At 40.3% G+C, this 17,537-nt stretch overlaps 3 protein-coding genes across 7 annotated transcripts; 1 reads left to right on the top strand and 2 right to left on the bottom strand.

Moving 5' to 3' along the window:
• The first annotated feature begins 63 nt into the window (after nt 1-63).
• LOC142956836 (uncharacterized) lies at nt 64-5,185 on the top strand. The gene is made up of 10 exons (XM_076098588.1): nt 64-143; nt 642-715; nt 995-1,047; nt 1,171-1,325; nt 1,477-1,652; nt 3,363-3,496; nt 3,653-3,797; nt 3,922-4,027; nt 4,563-4,644; nt 4,759-5,185. The coding sequence occupies exons 2-10, from the start codon at nt 649-651 to the stop codon at nt 4,843-4,845; spliced, it is 1,005 nt and encodes a 334-aa protein (XP_075954703.1). The 5' UTR covers nt 64-143; nt 642-648; the 3' UTR covers nt 4,846-5,185.
• Nucleotides 5,186-8,637, bottom strand: LOC142956838 (SH2 domain-containing protein 1A-like). 5 transcript variants are annotated; one of them, XM_076098591.1, is made up of 4 exons: nt 8,286-8,637; nt 6,859-6,919; nt 6,521-6,751; nt 5,186-6,426 (listed from the first exon to the last, which is right to left on the bottom strand). In XM_076098591.1, exons 1-4 carry the CDS (start codon nt 8,543-8,545, stop codon nt 6,331-6,333), a joined length of 648 nt encoding a protein of 215 aa, XP_075954706.1. In that variant the 5' UTR covers nt 8,546-8,637; the 3' UTR covers nt 5,186-6,330. The 5 variants fall into 5 exon arrangements, with proteins under 5 accessions (XP_075954706.1, XP_075954707.1, XP_075954710.1 ...); XM_076098592.1 differs by having other exon boundaries at nt 6,521-6,748; nt 8,286-8,634; XM_076098593.1 differs by having other exon boundaries at nt 6,260-6,426; nt 6,604-6,751; nt 8,286-8,619.
• Nucleotides 8,638-10,180: 1,543 nt separating this feature from the next.
• On the bottom strand, nt 10,181-17,386 carry LOC142956831 (uncharacterized). Its single transcript, XM_076098579.1, has 10 exons — nt 17,001-17,386; nt 16,023-16,160; nt 15,794-15,919; nt 15,371-15,523; nt 14,853-14,957; nt 14,169-14,252; nt 13,143-13,254; nt 12,839-12,966; nt 11,387-11,826; nt 10,181-10,952 (listed from the first exon to the last, which is right to left on the bottom strand). The coding sequence occupies exons 1-10, from the start codon at nt 17,202-17,204 to the stop codon at nt 10,817-10,819; spliced, it is 1,626 nt and encodes a 541-aa protein (XP_075954694.1). The 5' UTR covers nt 17,205-17,386; the 3' UTR covers nt 10,181-10,816.
• Nucleotides 17,387-17,537: the final 151 nt, after the last annotated feature.

Below are 17,537 nucleotides of genomic sequence, written 5' to 3'. Positions count from 1 at the left end.
CAAAGAAACAGGAAGAAACCCATCGTTTCCTGAAGCGCTGTACATTATGTGACGTCATGCTTCATCTTTCCCCAGAAATGCGTTATTGTCTTGAGTCACTGAGAGCACTGACAGGCAGCGACAGAGTGGAAGGACAGTAGCAGGTAACAGCTTCTTAGTAATGCTTTTCACAATAATGGTTCTGTAATTTATACTGTAAGAGGATTTTGTGTTAGATTGTATTCAAAAGAAAGCTTATACCTAATCATGGGTTTGACCATTCCTCATTTCTGAGAGTAGTATAGCTGAGTGTGTAAACAAAACAAAGCACAGATGCACTTTTTTTTCTTCTCTTTTTTTCCTGTGGAAATTGTAGAAGATTTCTTAGGCAGTGGAAATATGTATGTTGTTAAAACCCACAATCGAAATGAACCACGAGGAGAATCAAGATTCATACGCAGAAAGCTGTTTGTATTTGACTATTTCCCATTGAGATGTCCTACGAGATGTCGGTCACTAAATTTAAGCATTTAAAAAAGGGGAAGTGTGAACTGCCAGGAAATTACTTGGTTAGAACAGCTTCTCTCTGCTCAGTGGTGCGGGTTTATGTCAGTTTATCTGTCTTTGTGTGTGTGTGTGTGTGTGTGTGTAAAACCCCTTAGGTTGGCTATGAAGCTGCTTCCTGTCCATCCAATACTTTGGACCTGTTTGCTGATTTTGTGGGCATCAGAAAGTGGTGGGTACTCCATGGATATTTAAGTTAAAACATGTCCTAAAGATCGTCTTTAGCACACATGGCTATCTTGCTTTTATCAGGGTGGTGTTGCAATTTCCGCTTTCCTTGTATTCAGTCTTCAATGAAATCCTCCACCACCCCGATTAAGAGAAAAACACCCCAAAATGTTGATGAATCAAGCAAAGTGTACGGCAGGTGTACGTGATTTGAATTTGAAGGCTTTTAATCAAGTTTTCCCTCGTGCTTTAGCTCTAGATAATATACGTCCTCTTTTAACAGAGTCGGAGTCCAACACTCCAGATGTCTGTCAGGATGAAAGGGAGGAGGGCAACGTGAGAATCAAAATGTTCTTTGAACTTCCACACAGGCACAATAAAAGTGTGCTGCATGAAAATACAGATGCATGTGTGTTTAATTTCTATATTCTGTTCTTTATGCCTGTGAAACTGTTTCAGATCCATCTACAGAGTCCTTCGGGGCAGGCACATCATGTCGAGGAGGCTAAGGTGGACGACAACTTTCGCTGCCTCTATTACCCAACAGATGTGCTCAACTGCTCGTGGTCATTCCACACTTTAGGGAAGGATGCTCAGCTCTTTGTCCAGATCAGGTGTTCACTATTTTCTTAAGTTAAACATTACCCATATGGCATATAGCTTTGATGAGCATGTTTGAATGTCAACGTATATTTACAAAACAGGCATGTTAAAAATGTATGAACTGTTTTGAATGTGTATCTCTTCCTCTGTCTATTCACCCAGTATCTGTAATGACGATAGAACGGTTCACTATCCGTACCTTTCGTCTGAGGAGAGAGTCGGATCAAGGTCTTTGACTCTGCGCGAGCATGAGTGGTCGTACGTAATCCTCCACTTCAACATAACCCTGCACGGCAATTGGACGGTCTACACCACGGGATACGAGACAGACATGCTCGGTAATGCTCCAAGACAAACACCGCCATTGAGTTGTTGAGTATCTGCAAATTATCCCACTACAGATGGTATTCAATGGCATCCACTGTTTGAGTAATGCATAGGTAGCTCTTTATTTAGAGAAACATTAGAAACACCTGCTCCCTTTGAGACGAATATGCAACCACAGCTACCAAGTACCACCCCAATACCCAAAACAATCAATGCCACTAAGGATCGCAATGAAATACACACTGGTATATTCATGTGAATCTGTGCATGTCTATACAACCTGCATGCAGTCTCATGTATTGACCCTCGAGGACACGAGGACAAGAATATAAGAGAGAAAGAAGCCATCTGTGGCCACGCATGCTGGATAAACCTTTGACTGGGTCTGCTTCCCGTCGCAGACATCAACCGTAGAAGGCATTGAGCTTCTTAAAGGCTGGCATCTGGTCTTAACATTTCTTACTACAGAGCAAAGAAATGTTTTTGTTGTGCAAATTCCAACCCAACCCCAAGTCCAGTCAGAACAGGAGCTATTTTAGACACTTACCCACTCACCCCGAGGGAAGCTACAGCAGAACCACTGGGCCTTTAATGTGGCCAACATTTCATCTTTATTCAACTTCTGAGGAAGCTCAACACTGTAATGCTCAGCCACTTTCAATAGCTGATCCTTGTTGTACGTTTCTAGCAAAACTGGCAAAGCAAAGTCTTCAATTGAAGCCGTTTCACCACCTAGGGGCACGCCACAGATACCAATACCGCAATCTAAGACAATGTTTTTACACCTCTACCCGACAATGTGCCAGGTTGCTTTAGATATGGAGCCCCATACCGCTGGCTAACCGCCTACCCAATAATACCAGACTCTCTCTTAACACACTGAAAATCACCTAGGCAGTCATGGAAGTGCCCCCGAGCCCGGGCTCTAACCATTAAACCATTATTAAAAAATATAACTAACAAAATAAAAGATAAATGGCTACAAATCCTTGATATAGTGATATAGCGTTTAAAATCAGGAATAAGGGTTCCAAATGACGTACCAGCCCTTAGCTCTTACTGGCAGTTCAGGAAAACATAAGTAAACACTACAAGGCCAAAATCTATGAAGCAACACACTTACTGGAATAGCTTAGTAACATAAATACGAACTCATTAACAAACCAAAGCAAGCAAAAATATGTGTGAAAACCTCCCTTGAAGGGCGAGCCTCCATTTGTTTTTGGTTTGGCAACAAAAAGGGAGTCCACACACACAGATGTATCCATCAAAAAGTTATGTATTTAACTCAAATTAACAAAAATATCAACTAACTGGTGGTGTGCGTAAGTGAGAGAGACATCAGTCAAGTTAGAGGTGTGTGGATGAGTGAAAACAAGGTTTAGCAAACCAAACAGAGGAAGAACGCTGACTGAGAGAGAGTGAGACTCCCATGGAGGACAGTCCTTTATTTCTTTTTAAGAAGCCCAGCCCAGACGTGCAGGTACAAGCAGACGGCCCTCCCATCTCCACCTATCAGGTACTCCCTGTATCTGCAGAACAAGCAGCAGAGCAGACAAACAGGCAGGCAGAGAGGGGGGTGTCAGCACAGTGCATGCATGAATTTGGTGAGCTGAATGTTCAGGTTTTAGACTGTAGGTTGTGGAGACTCCACAACAGACACTCCGGCTGAATTCTTATTACTTATTTTGACTAATTATTTTTGGTCGTGTGTGCCACAGAGGTCCAGTCTCCACCTCAAAATATCTCTGCATCAGTCAGAGATGGAGGCCTGTTGGTGACATGGGGTCTGCCCAAAAGTCGAGGACAATCTAAGCCAGCGTGCTTTGAATACCAGCTGGACATGGATGACCAGGTATGCCTGTGTGTATGGATATGGATGTTGATTATTCCATAAACAACACATGCAGTGTCCTTTAGTGCACTGTCTTCTGGTGCACATAAACAAGAACAATCTAAACGAGGTGAACATACTGAGTGTTTCTGGCGAATCTTTATCTTTCAAAAACAGGAAAGACCCAAAAACTTGACCACCGAGCTGTCTTACAAAGAGCCCAATGCAGACCCCACCAGCACCTACAGAGTGAGGATGAGGACGAGGAAGACGCACGCATGCCAAGACGTTTCCCATTGGAGCGACTGGAGCCACACCGTCAGTGAGTGCTGTTTCTTTAAGTCAAGTCGATTAGTCATTTCCACCAAAGGCTGGGGACTTTTTGACCATCTACATCAGTCTGAATCCACGATCTTATATTTCTCTCTGTGTCGGTCCGTTTTCAGCGGTGCAACCGTCAGTTTACACACTCAGCACTCTGGTGATCGTCTCGATCTCACTTGGGATACCCATGATCCTCCTGGCTGTGCTGCTGCTGCTGCGCCATCAGAGGTACAGGTGTCTGTCTCTACATGAACGACTAAGCTGTTGACTGATGTGTCTCACGCGCATAGATTTATACATGCAACACAGCTCCTCACAGATTTCTCTGCACACCCGCTTGATTTGCTGAGCTGTTTCTGATGCCACGGACTCCGTAAGACGAAAGACAAAAGTGACCCAGATGTCAACAGAATGGGTGAAGTTATGTGAGAATAGACAGAAAGGAGAAGTAAGAGGGGTGGGGGGGTAGAGTCTTTTTTGTCTGAAAAGTCAATGCAAAACATCCACCCTAGACTTCCTTAAGGTTTAGAGAGAAACACCCCCGCACTACTCTAAAACAGACAAACAGGGGAAAAACACGAGATGAAAGAAAAAGCAAAAGACAATAAAGGAAGGATGTGCTTCATTTTTTTCCTTTCCGTGGCGGTTTCACTTTATTTGCTCAACTATTTGTTTTAAAACAAAATAAATATTATTTTAACCATCGCAAATGGCTGCGGAATGAGTTTGAAATATTTGTACTCATTTTGTGTGTGTTTTTCAGGGTGTCTAAGGTTCTGTTTCCCCCGATTCCTCGCCCACCGCCAAAGTACAAAGGTTTCCTGGAAAAAAGTGAGACATTCAATGTAAGTACACAGCCATACTGTACACACCCACTGACACCTCACACTTCAGCACCACAAACACACGTGTGGACAAATGGTGCCAACATTTAGTTTTTTGTGTTGTGTTGTCTCCAGCTCTTCCACTCTGCTGCGCCAGCTGAGCCTGTGGAGGAGATCACAAAGGTGGAGGATATGGAGCAAAAGCCTGAAAAGATGTTATAAAAGCAATGTGGGAAGGACACATTCAAACGTTAGAAAAAGAAGGAACGTCTCACTGCCATGCGGCACCAGGCCAGTCCATTTAGCAATAAGTATTAGTGTTTATAAGTATTCTTGCTCTGCGTCGTCCTCGTGTTGTGGATTTTTTGTTTTGTTATTCATTTTAAAAAGGGGAACATGTCCAGTGACAAGTTTTGAAGAAAGACATTAGTTTTGCCTCAACTTGCTGGTTAGCTGGTTTTGAAACGTAGATCTACAGTGCTTCTATAAATGTGTATACCTTTTGGGGTGTGAAATAAAGTTGAGTGATATACTGAAATATCAAATGCTCATTTAAAGTGAATTGTTTTAGTCAACCTTTATTTATACACGGTGGTCCAATGAGAGCCTTTCACTCTCTTTATGGGAGCCGACACAGGACAATAACGGCAAAAAGGAAAAACATTTAGACAAACATGTAACAATTTCACAAATGCAAAAGCGTGAAGATAACGTTGTTACAAGTTTTTTTTAGAAAAGAGTTTCAAACCACCATCAAACAAAATGTGAACACAACAATATTGAAGTTAACCCATTAAAGTTTGACATTTTGGGAAGAACACATATTCGCTTTTTGGAGGACCGTCAGATAAGAGGATTGATACCACTCTCATATCTGTTAAAGCTAAAGCATCGAGGCGGTCAGCTTAGCTTAGCTCTCTCCTTAGTACATGGGCGCAGAGATCACCTCGTCAGTACAGTATCACATTGTGTCAAAATGTGATAAATGTGACACGTACAACAAAGTACTTTATATTCACAGTGCGCAGCGTTTAAGAGGAACTGTCAGGGAGGAACTTTGAGGAAACACTGTGTTTCAGTCTGGTAGATTGACTGTAACACTGGTAAAGCAGGGAAACTTAGGTTGGATATCGCAGATGACTGAGAAGAACCTTGCATTGCAGCAATGAATGAATGAATTAAGCCGCATGATAAGATGCCCACCATAGACTTTATGCCCTGCCTGTCCTGCATCGCTACATTTCCTGTATGGTTCTGGTTCCTCTGTTCTGTATACAGCGGCTTTGGATAAGATAAGATAAAATATGTGTCGACAAACCGCACAGTTCAAATAGATCACTGAACTCAAGTATGACTTCCCCAAGCAGATAAATAAACAGAAGAAAACATGGTGACACATGACCACAACTATGTCAAAATATCTTTCTTATGACACGAAACTTCACAATATCACAGCATCAGATTGTGTTTTTTATACAAAAAACTATGTTCCCACACTCATTAGGAAACAACTATTTTTTAATGACTTTCAAGTACTCTTGAGTACTTGTTGAAATGCGTACTAGAAATGTACACGGTTTGCATACACTACAGTGGCCTTCTTTTTTTTACTGATAAGAGACACACAAAATAATTACATTTGAGAAGATATGACGGACAGCGAACAGACCCTTGCTGTTCCACAAGATGCTGCTTTCTGCCATCTTGTTAGTCCACCTGATCAATGGGGTCGGTCTGCCAGGCTGAAGACATGACCTCAATAGACCGAGCTGCTGCTGATTCACATTTCCATGTAGAAACACTCTGTGAAGGACACCATTGAGGATGTGTTAGGGTTGAACAAGACCGACTGAAAAGGAACTCTTTGATGCACCACAAATAGAAAAAAAACACACACTGAAGTCACAGTATCTCTGCGTCTTTGTGCCTGGTTTGCATGGAGCAGATTTGGATGCAGTGTAACAAGTCTGCGTGCCATACCTCGTCCAAAGCTGCTGTATTGTAGCTGTGTTTTGTCCAGCGGTTCCGTGAGGGGAGCTACACCGTCATCAGAGGCTGCACCCCTTCTGTAATTCTCTATCAGTGTTTCCAGAGTCCCAAAACTCTGCGGTCGGACTCCTGGGTCCTGCTGATTACACACAAACCATGACAAACAGCCTTGTGTGTGTGTGTGTGTGTGTGTGTGTGTGTGTGTGTGTGTGTGTGTGAGTGCGGACATGTGCGATGTTCACCCACCTGAAGACACCAGCCGTTCGTGGAGTGTATAAGCCTGTAGGTGTGCACAAACGGCGCTTTCCTGCAAAACACGACGGAGTAAAGTCTGAAAGAGCACCAGTGCACTCTGCAATGTGATGATTAAATGTAATGTTGAAATGTGAAAGAGGTCGTGAATCAGACAGAGGATGACTGATTTCACTTTTGTGTTTGACACACTGGAGTGAAGTTACATTATATAATCATTTGGAACTTCTGGACAATTTCCAATCTTTATGTTTTTCAGAAGCTATTTCTTCAGATTATCTTTAAAAATTATGAATATGGATTAGTTATGTAAATATGTTTGTGTATTATGTATGTGTATTGTCCGAGGTATACACGCAGTATACATTGATGGAATGTAACTAAGTACATTTTCTCAGTATTTCCATTTGATTCTATTTTACACTTCTGCACCTCTACATTTCAGAGGGAAATGTTACACTATTCACTTCATTTATCTGACAGCTACAGTAATGGTTACTTTTCACATAAAACACATGATCATTTATAAAATATGCCTTGTTATAAATTAAATTAACATTCAGATGCTGCATGAATTAAGAATATAATACACATATTAATAGTGCTGAAACTTTAAACAGACCAATTTTGCATGAGGAGTACTTTTGGTACTGTAAATACATTTAGCTGCTTATACCAAATATTAGCATTTTATTTTGAATGCAGGACTTTTACTATTAACAGTCTTTTTTTCATTGTGATATATACTTTTACTACATTAAAATACTTCCTTCACTATACTATCAGTATATTACTGTGCATGCCTTTCGGTTTATACTTCAGTAAAGTGAACATACTGTAGATTTGGATTCTAGTTATTTCTGTTTCATCTGGTTTTATTCTTCATGTTTTGTATTTGTACTCTTGCTGTAAATTGAGTTTTACTGTAGTAGAGTTTGATCAACAGCAACACAAGCTTCCTCTAAAAGTGGAATGCAATGCCTTCAAAAGCATTGAGACAGAAAATAGACTTTGTTTCAGATCAGCAGGGTGTGGCTCATAATACTCCTCATTCTCTTCCCCCAAATAAAAAAGATTGTATAACTATAAATATATATATATATATATATATAGTGTATACACAAATACAGCAGAACAAAAGTAAGAGGTAAAACTATAGTACAGTCTACATGTAAACGCATCTTATCCCACCGTGTTATTGTGCATTTTTATTTAAAAGTTGTGTTTAAATCACTAGAAATACAAGTACTTCACAGTTTGGAAGGAACTTTTTCACGAGATATTGTGTCAGAGCCCCGACATCAGCACTTGTCCCATCTTGTCTGCACATGATAAATGATCTAAATAAATATTCACACGAACAAAGGTGCGACATAAGCGAAAGGGAATTTGTCGCTTCTGGTCGCGCTCTCCCAGCTCACCTCACACACAGACAGTAGGCCCCCCGCACGGTCTCGCTGTCTCTCAACAGGAAGCTGCCGTCATGTCCAAATCTCTCCAGCAGCCTCTCCGTGGCCTCGCTTCCGATTCTCCCGTAGTAAATAGACCGGACCAGCGTCCCCTCCCTCTCCATGTTGTTGTCTCCCCGCGTGTGCTTCAAGGGCGCGAGGCTGCTGCAGATGAGTGTGTGAAAGGACGCGAGACAGGAAAAGCTCTTCTGGTTTTCACACTTTTCTGTCATGCAGTTGCACCTGCAATGACCTGATATATCGTTGGACTCCAGCAGACGCTTGATTACACCAGCAGGATGTGGTGCAGACAAACACTGTTGGGATGCAGAAAGCTGTGTGAAAGTGGTTTATGATAAAGTCAGAAGATTATGAGTTTGAGCTGACAGATATGTGCATACAGCAATGTCCCCCACATAAAGCAACAGCCAACCCACCCACACTAACATGCCTGCATTCAACCTAGCTGTAGTTTGCTTTGGCACTGACACCAGAGCTTTTATTCAAAGACAAAACGTTTTGTTTTTTTTAGAGCAAATATCAGACTTTATTCCTTTTACAAGATAAAGCTAACAAGAAATCAAGCAGAATACAACATCATCTAATAGTTATAAGTAGGTTAAACTGAAACTATTACATTCTGATAATCTCTTTGTAAGAAGAAGTTTTTTTAAAGATGATTTCCTCTAGAACACTTTCTGAAAGGGCAGATAAAGATATAGAATAATCCAGAAGCTGAGTTCTGGGTACAGTCAGCAGACTGGCCCACACATCAAAAAAAACTATATTCCTCCTATAATATAAGTAAACATGGTTTAGAGGCTGAACAAAATAAGAATAGCTGTAACCAGTCACACAACAGCGTGCAGCCTTGAATTTGTATCACATGGTAGGAGAACGTCAAAGGGTGGAACTGTACCCTCTTTATTTCAATGGAACAACTCCAAAACCGCAGTCTGACACGGAGGATCACGCAAACACCAGCCGGCACACAGATGAGGCCTCTGTGGCCGTCCTCATGGACCATGACCACCGTCTTCCCACTAACGGTGAAGCAGAGGACCATGAACGGTACCGTGCTGATGGGACACTGAATCTCTCCCCCATTTGCATCACCTGAAATCATTCTTTTTTTTTTTTAATTCCTATATCGACCGATATCAATGCAAAATCTGTTTACAGAGATTACCCTGCTTACCGTTCCATGCGAGTTCATAAATAAATGACGAAAGTATAATAAGGCCAATACACTGACTATGGATAATTACCTTATTCAATCCTCCTTGAAAACATCCCAACTATCCCTGTAGGTCTTTGAAAATGAAATGTCAAATACTGTTTTCATATTCAAATGGTTAGAAAAATACATTTTAATTTGAATTGTGACTAAATAACTCCAAACCAAATGGAAAGATAGGCTTTTCCATTTTCATATGGTCATAGAACGATCAAACACGTATGTGAAAATCAAAATAACATTTCTCATTTTGAATCAAATAACACATACATATGTGGATTTACATTTTGATCTTCAAGTTTACATAATAATTTTAATAAAGGCCCCTATGGGCTTCCATACTGAGATGAGCCCAACACTATGATAAAGTAGTTAGTTACCTGGATGAGCTTCAACATAAAAGCTATGCACATGTCAATTTTACATGGCAACTCATTCATCTTAGTACATTATATTCTATATCTTTGATTAAATGAAACAGTGAAGAAGGTGAAGATAATACATAGATGAATGTGAATGTAGTGGCCATTTGTCGAATAAATCGAAATAAAACAAACAATGATGAAAGGCCACTGATGCACCGTGGTTTGTAGTTTACGCAGGCAGAAAGGAGTTGAATGTCCATACAGGATTCCGATTTTTCTTATTTATTTAAGTAAACCAAACCAAACAAGGAAACAAACAAAAAGAACAAAGAAATACTCCTGTCTTATATGCTGTCTCTCCTGTCCTGGTAAAACACTATAGGCCCACCCCGGTGCATGCTGGTCCTACCTACCACAGATGCCCACAGTGTTACCCAAAGAACAAACAATGAACTAACCCAAAACTAAGTATACTTAAACAACAAAAAATAATATAACTAAACAAATTACTATTAAAGAGAAAAAACAATCTTAATATATCAAACAAACTATCTAACCTAAATAAGCAAACATCTATAATAATTTAACAATAGGCTACTACTTATTAATTAAATAACAAAATATTATCATCAAATAAATAGCTCCTACAGTGAATAAAGGACTTTTACCTGTAACAGAGTATATACTTTTAGTTATTGCTACTTTTACGTTTTTGTTTTCAATCCCATCTGAATCCATACAACCCCCAACACCAACAAAAGTGATTTGTATTTTAAGGGAACCCAATGTTGAGAACTATTATTTGCACTATATTTGAATTACTCAACCACAGCCATACACACATTAAACCAGGTCTCTGTCAATTTGGCACATTCTCAGCTTTGCACTTGGTCCCGGTCAGCTCACACATATTTAAGAACGAGCTTCTTGGTGAGGGTGTACTTGGGCTCTGGAATTTGCTTGAATACAAGAAACTCTCTATTGCTGACCTCCCTGTTCACACGTGTCAGCACAGCGAGTATATCATCCTTCTTTGAGCTGCAGAGAGAACAGAGGAAACACACAATAATAAACATTGCTCAAATCGTGGGTATATATTTGAATCATGACATATGACATTACATTACAGTCATTTAGCAGATGCTTTTATCCAAAGCGATTTATAATTCAGATTCTATCACATTTCTACACCATAGGCACAGCTACGGGAGCAATTTTTGGGGTTAAGTGTCTTGCCCAAGGACACATCGACATGCAACTAGCGGAGCCAGAGCCGGGGCTCGAACCGCCGATTGAAGGACGGCCCTGCTCTCCACTTAGCAACAGTCGCCCTCGTAAGCAGCACAGCAGATTTATCTAAACACCAAAAGCACACCAACAGAAACAGTGACAGAATTATGGTCCCTAATCTGGGAAAAGAGGAACATTCTATGTTTTCTTTTTTCTGGAAAAAGGGAAGATTTTTCTCTCACCTTTCTGCTGACCTCCTCAACTGCGTGCACAGCTCCTGGATGTAGAAGGAGCCTGTGGAAATGTTTCGAAACGATATGCTCTGCGACACAGTGGCCATGCCCAGCAGGAAGTCGGTATCCCAAGATGGCATTTCGCTGAAGACACCATGAGCGTCGGCCTCCGGGGGGCTCCCCCTGACCACCTCCTCAAAGCTCTCCCTGACCACCTCCTCAAAGCTCTCCCTGACCACCTCCTCCTGTCTTGACATCAGGGGAAATGGCGCGTATAATTTCTGGTAGTCGCTTCCCTGACACGCTTGGATGAAGAACAGTTTGGGCTTCCCTGCCAAGGTGGGTGCTCCCCTGCTGGTGAAGGGCCGGGTCAGTTCTTTTAAGGACACCTTCTGCTCATCGGTCCCAAAGACACATCCCATTGCTCCATGGGAGAGCACGCACACCACCTAAGATCAGAAGCAGAAGCGAAAGCCGAGATCAAGAGCTAAACATGAGAGGATTTTGTATGCAAATAATCACAATTAATCCCTTTCTTGCTGAAAGTTAGAAGACGAGATCGATACCACTCACACGTACGTTCTGTAAATATAAAGCTATAGCAGGCTTTTCAAAGTTAAATTTGAGACTTTTTGAGACTACTCATTTCCAGATCATACCAACCAAAGCATGAGGACAATAAGGACAATATAGCTCGATATTTGCAGATTTTTTCTTTACTTACTTACAACCTGACCCAGAGACAAGCGGCGAAAAAGTGTATTGATGGGTCAAACTATTGAAAACGATTCATCAATTTAAGTTATTTTATGTCATGGCTAACATCTTTTCTCACTGATTATGGGAAGATGAGCTTCCTCGCTAGTGTAGCTAGCAGTAGTGACAGCGGTGCTCAAACCCTGAATAGTTTCCTGTGCACACAAATTACTGTCACAACATCCTACATCCTAGTCTATAGGTGTTTAACGTCTCTAACAGCCTGCAATCTGACACAAATATATTCTATAACTAATAACATTTTTGTTTTGAAAACATATCCATTTTGTGTTTGTCTCTACCTGATAATGTGTTGTGATTGGCGTGTTGATATTCAAATGTAAAAGAAACAATTCTTTGTTTGAATTACTGTATTTTTTAATTTATTTTTTATGTGAAGTTTTTTAGAAGATTTAGATACAAAAATAATTAACTTTGTAAATTACCTAATTTTGTTTGTGACATCACAGTGACCTTTGACCACCGGAATCTAATCAGTTAATCATTGAGTGTGGATGTTTGCGCCAAATTGGAGGAAATTTCCTCGAGGCGTTCCTGGGATATCGCAATCACAAGGATGGACCAGACGGACGGACTTACGTACAGATGGACAGATGGTTGGAAAACCCGAAAACAAAATTAATAGAAATAGAGTACAGTATTGTCAATGATAGAACAGCCCTGAAGGTGTGTGACACTGCTCACCAACGCATCTTCATCCGAAAAATCCCGTGAGCCCAGTTTCCGTAGTTCTTGTCGCATGGCTTCTGCAGTCAAGTTGTTGTGCACCAACACAGTAAAGCCAAGGAGGGTGAACACTGAGCGCAGAGCCTCTGTGTCACATAAAAGAGAGACAAATTGATTGTTTTTAAATCATCTCATCTTATATTATCATCAAATCATGTGTGATGAAGCAGGATCACAACCTGGAATGCTGCTCAGTAACTCATAGATACACAGTACATAAACAAACCAGATCACATGGTTGATCAATAATAGGGAGACATACCCACATCCTCCTGACTCCCTCTTCGGTTTGTCAGCAGTGTTCCCAGGAAGTACTCATTATTGATGACCACACACAAACCACGTGGTTGATGAATCAGAGCGTAGTAGTCCGTCTAAGGGTGACAAGCACAGCCACATAGACAAATCAGAAACGTTATTTTTCTAATAAATGAATAAAAGTTATTTGTGTTTGAGTGAATGGTTACATGATCAGGAAGAGAGGAGTCTATCAATTCATAATTGTAGTTAAGTGTATACATAACTATTTCTCCTGTACAAATATATTAATGCATTTATACAAAAAATATTTATCTTAAAATATATTTATAAAACAAAAAGTTAATTATTGGTTTGTGGAATTAAATGCGTTATTTCACTATTCAACAAATGTTCGAGCATAGCATGTGCAAACCCAATATCAGGAAAGTTTACAAAAACGTACATGACAATATTTCGAAATTGGACTGAAACTAATTTCTAATAATTTTTAGATGCTTACTATTATGTGCATAAGACCCTACATTACATAGTTAGAGGGCTATTATGGATTTGGGTTTCCAGATAGAGAATACACCCATAAAAAAGCCCTGGCCACACCACCGACTACTGTCAACAGCAGCCCTGGTGGTGACATCATCTTGTCCTGAGGACAATGAATTCCACAAGCCTATGAGCCTGAGATGTGCATGCACACATATACAATTAGAATTAATGACAGATAAGTCATTGGCATGTTTACAAATGAAGAGCACTTTAAAAGTACTTAACTGTATATTCAAAATACATAGTGTAAATGCCTGGTATCTGATATGCACACATAGAATAAACATGGCTGCGCCTATTTTATACAATAAAATAGACTAACTTTGGATGATGGCCACTTGCTGAAGCCTTAAAAAAGCAGCAATTTGGAATTTGATAAAAGGAACAATAAGCAACAGAAAACTCTTTAAAAGTACGTATTGGGCATGTGAGTATTGTTTTAAACAGAGTAGAAAAAACTGTGAACCTGTCTTTTAAATCTCACCAAAGGCATGTTCTCTTGTTGAGCAATTTGTCTCTCCAGCTTCATCCTGGTGAGATGATGTTCAGCTGCCTCCTGCGCAACAGCCTGAGGTTGAAGAGCACAATACATTCACACACACAGACACACATGCGTGTTAAACTGTCTGATTAAGGGTGCCTGGCCACAGTTGTGTTAAGATTGGGAGTTTGGTTCATTCAAGCTTTGTGTGCCGCGAGTAAGGACGCAGTTCTCTTAAGTACACAATAATACTCTTTTTGATGCTACAATAAGAGCAAGACACCTTCTCTTGGTTTGGAAATGTGATATGTTGGTTACTTGGGGGGAGCAGAAACAAGATAAATTGACATGGTGAGAAAAGAGCCAGACAAGTTAAAGGATTAAAAAAAGATCTGGTTTGGTGTGAAACATCTAGCAGCAATCTTGCATTACCTGTGATTACGTTTACTACTCCATCGCTGTGTGCACTACAAACATACACACACAGAGAATCATGGCTTAAAAGGAGCTATAGTTGAAAAAGTATTTTAAAAACAAAAAGGTGGAACTTGCATATCTTACAGGATGCGTATTTTTTTTTTTTTTATTGATTTACTGAACAGCTGCTAAAATGTAATTGAAATATACTGTATGAACAGAATTAGCTCGGTTAAAAAGCCTAATATAGGTGTGTTTCGTGTGTCTTACAAAAAGTATGTCCTCCAGATGTTTTTCATCTTGAATTTTGTCAGCCTGAATTTTCTGAGCCGCCATGTCGTCAGGCAACATCAGTCTACAGTCAAGGTTCTGAATCTGAAAACAAAGCAAAGTATAAGCCTTCGTATTCCAAAGGAACAATTTTTGTCTTTTAGTAAAATGTCTGGAAAACTATTAAATGGGTTGGCATGAACATTTGTACACATTCATGGTCCCCAGAGGATGTATGACTTTGTTGATCCCATGGCTTTTCTAGCACCACCACTTTTTCATCTATTGTCATCATCAGGTCGTTTTTTAAATTAATCCAACACTTTTGTTTCTGACCCTATGCTGTATCCATCCTCAGCTGTGTTTAGCGCTGATGAGGGAATTAAATAACTCAAAATCATAGTGGGAATCTAAATAATATCTCATACCGTGATAAAACCATGAGTGTGATAAAGTAGCACCTATTAGCATATCAATTGTTTTTGCATTTTCCTATTAAATTAGACATAAACACAAACCTCATCGATGTCTTTAGACAGGCTTTTGAATTCAGGAACATGTTGTTCCAGCACCTCACCAAGCTTTCTGATTCGATTAAAGTAATCGAGCAAATCCTCTTGCTTCAACTGGAAACTTGCTGTATGCATAATTTTGTTTCGGACATTGGCAACCTACGCACAGTGGACAAAAAAGACAGACTCCTATTAGATGTTAGTAAAGGTAGGGATGGGTTTCAAGGAAGTGGCCACATTGTCACTGCAACCAAACCCACAACTTGGTCATTCTAACTGGCACAATTCTTTCAGTTAATTTTGTCAGACAACTAAACAAATATAAAATATTCATTAAAATAGGGGAAAAAGAGACATCCCACAACACATGTTTGTTTATGTGAATGTCGACTTTATGTACTGTATGTGTGTGTACAACGAAGTATTTACAATGCCACACAATTCGCCGAGCTCAAACTGCTTGAAGTGCTTGCATTGATTCATGAGACACAGAAGTGCAGCAATGTCAAAGTCCCCAATGGAATTATGGTTCTTATGACCATCTGGCATGTACACCTGAACACAGGAGAAGGTATTATTAGTGTGACACCTGGCAAACCATCAGACCAAGTCCACTTAACATAACATAAAAGAAATGTGATGACGCCTGCAAACTTACCTTAGCCACTTCCCATTTATCTTGGGACCACTGGTCGGGCTTACTGTTCATCCACATCACCTTTCCACGCGGACTGGTGTGGTTGGCCAATATTAAATCTCTCCAAGAGGAACACACCTCACAATCTAGAGGAGGACTCTGCAATCAGCAGCGTCAACACAGGAGGTCACAGGAAAAAAATAAAAAGATTTACCGCCTTGCAGTTGCAGTTTACATCCATGTCCGTTCAAAATGTCATCACTTCTCACATTTAATTATTTTAGACATTTGTCTCCTCTCTCCTCGCTTCTCTCTCTGCTCGCCCTCTCTCGTGGGAAGGAACGATGCGCGAGGAGGCGAGGAAAAGAATCGAGCATTTTGGAAAAGCACCCTCTCAGATCGCCACTCGCTCGCATTCGATTAGTGGCATTATTATTATTATTATTAATGGCAAATGATGTGGGTTTGAACATGTCTAAAGACAAACATGGTCATCTTTTCATCGTGTTACAACTACAGTCGATGATTACGACTTACTTTTGGGTGATTCAAAAATGTCTGTTCTATTTTTGCAGTGAAACTTTTTTTTCCTTTAACTCCTGGTTTCGTTTTCGACGGCAGAATTGGGTGTTACCGTCTAAACCTATACCGTCACACGTACATTTAATAATGGCTGCGGATATCATATTATGATGTTTTACGCAGCAGAAGCTGTCAACGTGCTCTTGATTTACTGTCAGTAACGTAGAAACGTAATAACAATAGTAATTCATTAATGCCAACTAACTTAACTCCTAAAATTAAGGCTGCAGTCACATAAGTAACATTTCTACATGAGACCGGCTCTGCTCTGTCCTTAATATAATATATATATAATATATAATAATACTAATATATTAGCTCACTTGTCTGACGCGTGTAGTGAGTGATAATGACTTCTCTATGGCTGATTTATTTCATTTCAATGAAGCACGGTGGTGTTGTACTTAATGTTCGTACCTGGTTCGCTCGTGGTTTCCAGTTATTAAAATTGCAATTCTTCACACACAGATTGGCACCGCATTCGTCGCCCAGCTTTCGGTGGAAAATCCCAATTTCCTCATCGATGAAACGCTCCAGCGGCTTCTGAAGACACAACAACGCCACAACACCTTTCAACCAATTCTGGTTTTGTTCTTTCTCAAACTCCCGAAAGTGCTCCATGCCGGAGCAACACCGCGCAGATATAGTTGCTCTTTTGCTACAGAAAAGTAATGAGAGGAACACATGCAGACCGCTGTTAGGATACTCAGCCAATCAGGAAGAGTAAATGCAGGCCACGGCTCATGATGTACAGTTAAGTCATGTCCGGTGTTCAGGAATTCCTACAATCCTTTTCCTTTTTAGCAACGGTTGAGCTCTGTACAAGTTCTGTACTTATTTACAATTTTGAGGTGCTTAACTTGAGTCTTTCCTTCATATGCTACTTTATTCTTGTATATAATAGTTACTTGAAATCCAGATCGATCATCCGGTCAATCAGGAACAAGTCAAGAG

This window comes from Anarhichas minor, unplaced genomic scaffold (assembly GCF_050575085.1).
Source record: "Anarhichas minor isolate MPS153535 unplaced genomic scaffold, ASM5057508v1 ptg000024l, whole genome shotgun sequence".
Lineage (NCBI taxonomy): Eukaryota > Metazoa > Chordata > Actinopteri > Perciformes > Anarhichadidae > Anarhichas > Anarhichas minor.
The sequence above is the reverse complement of the archived record's forward strand: the minus strand, read 5'-3'. Positions and strand labels throughout refer to the sequence as shown.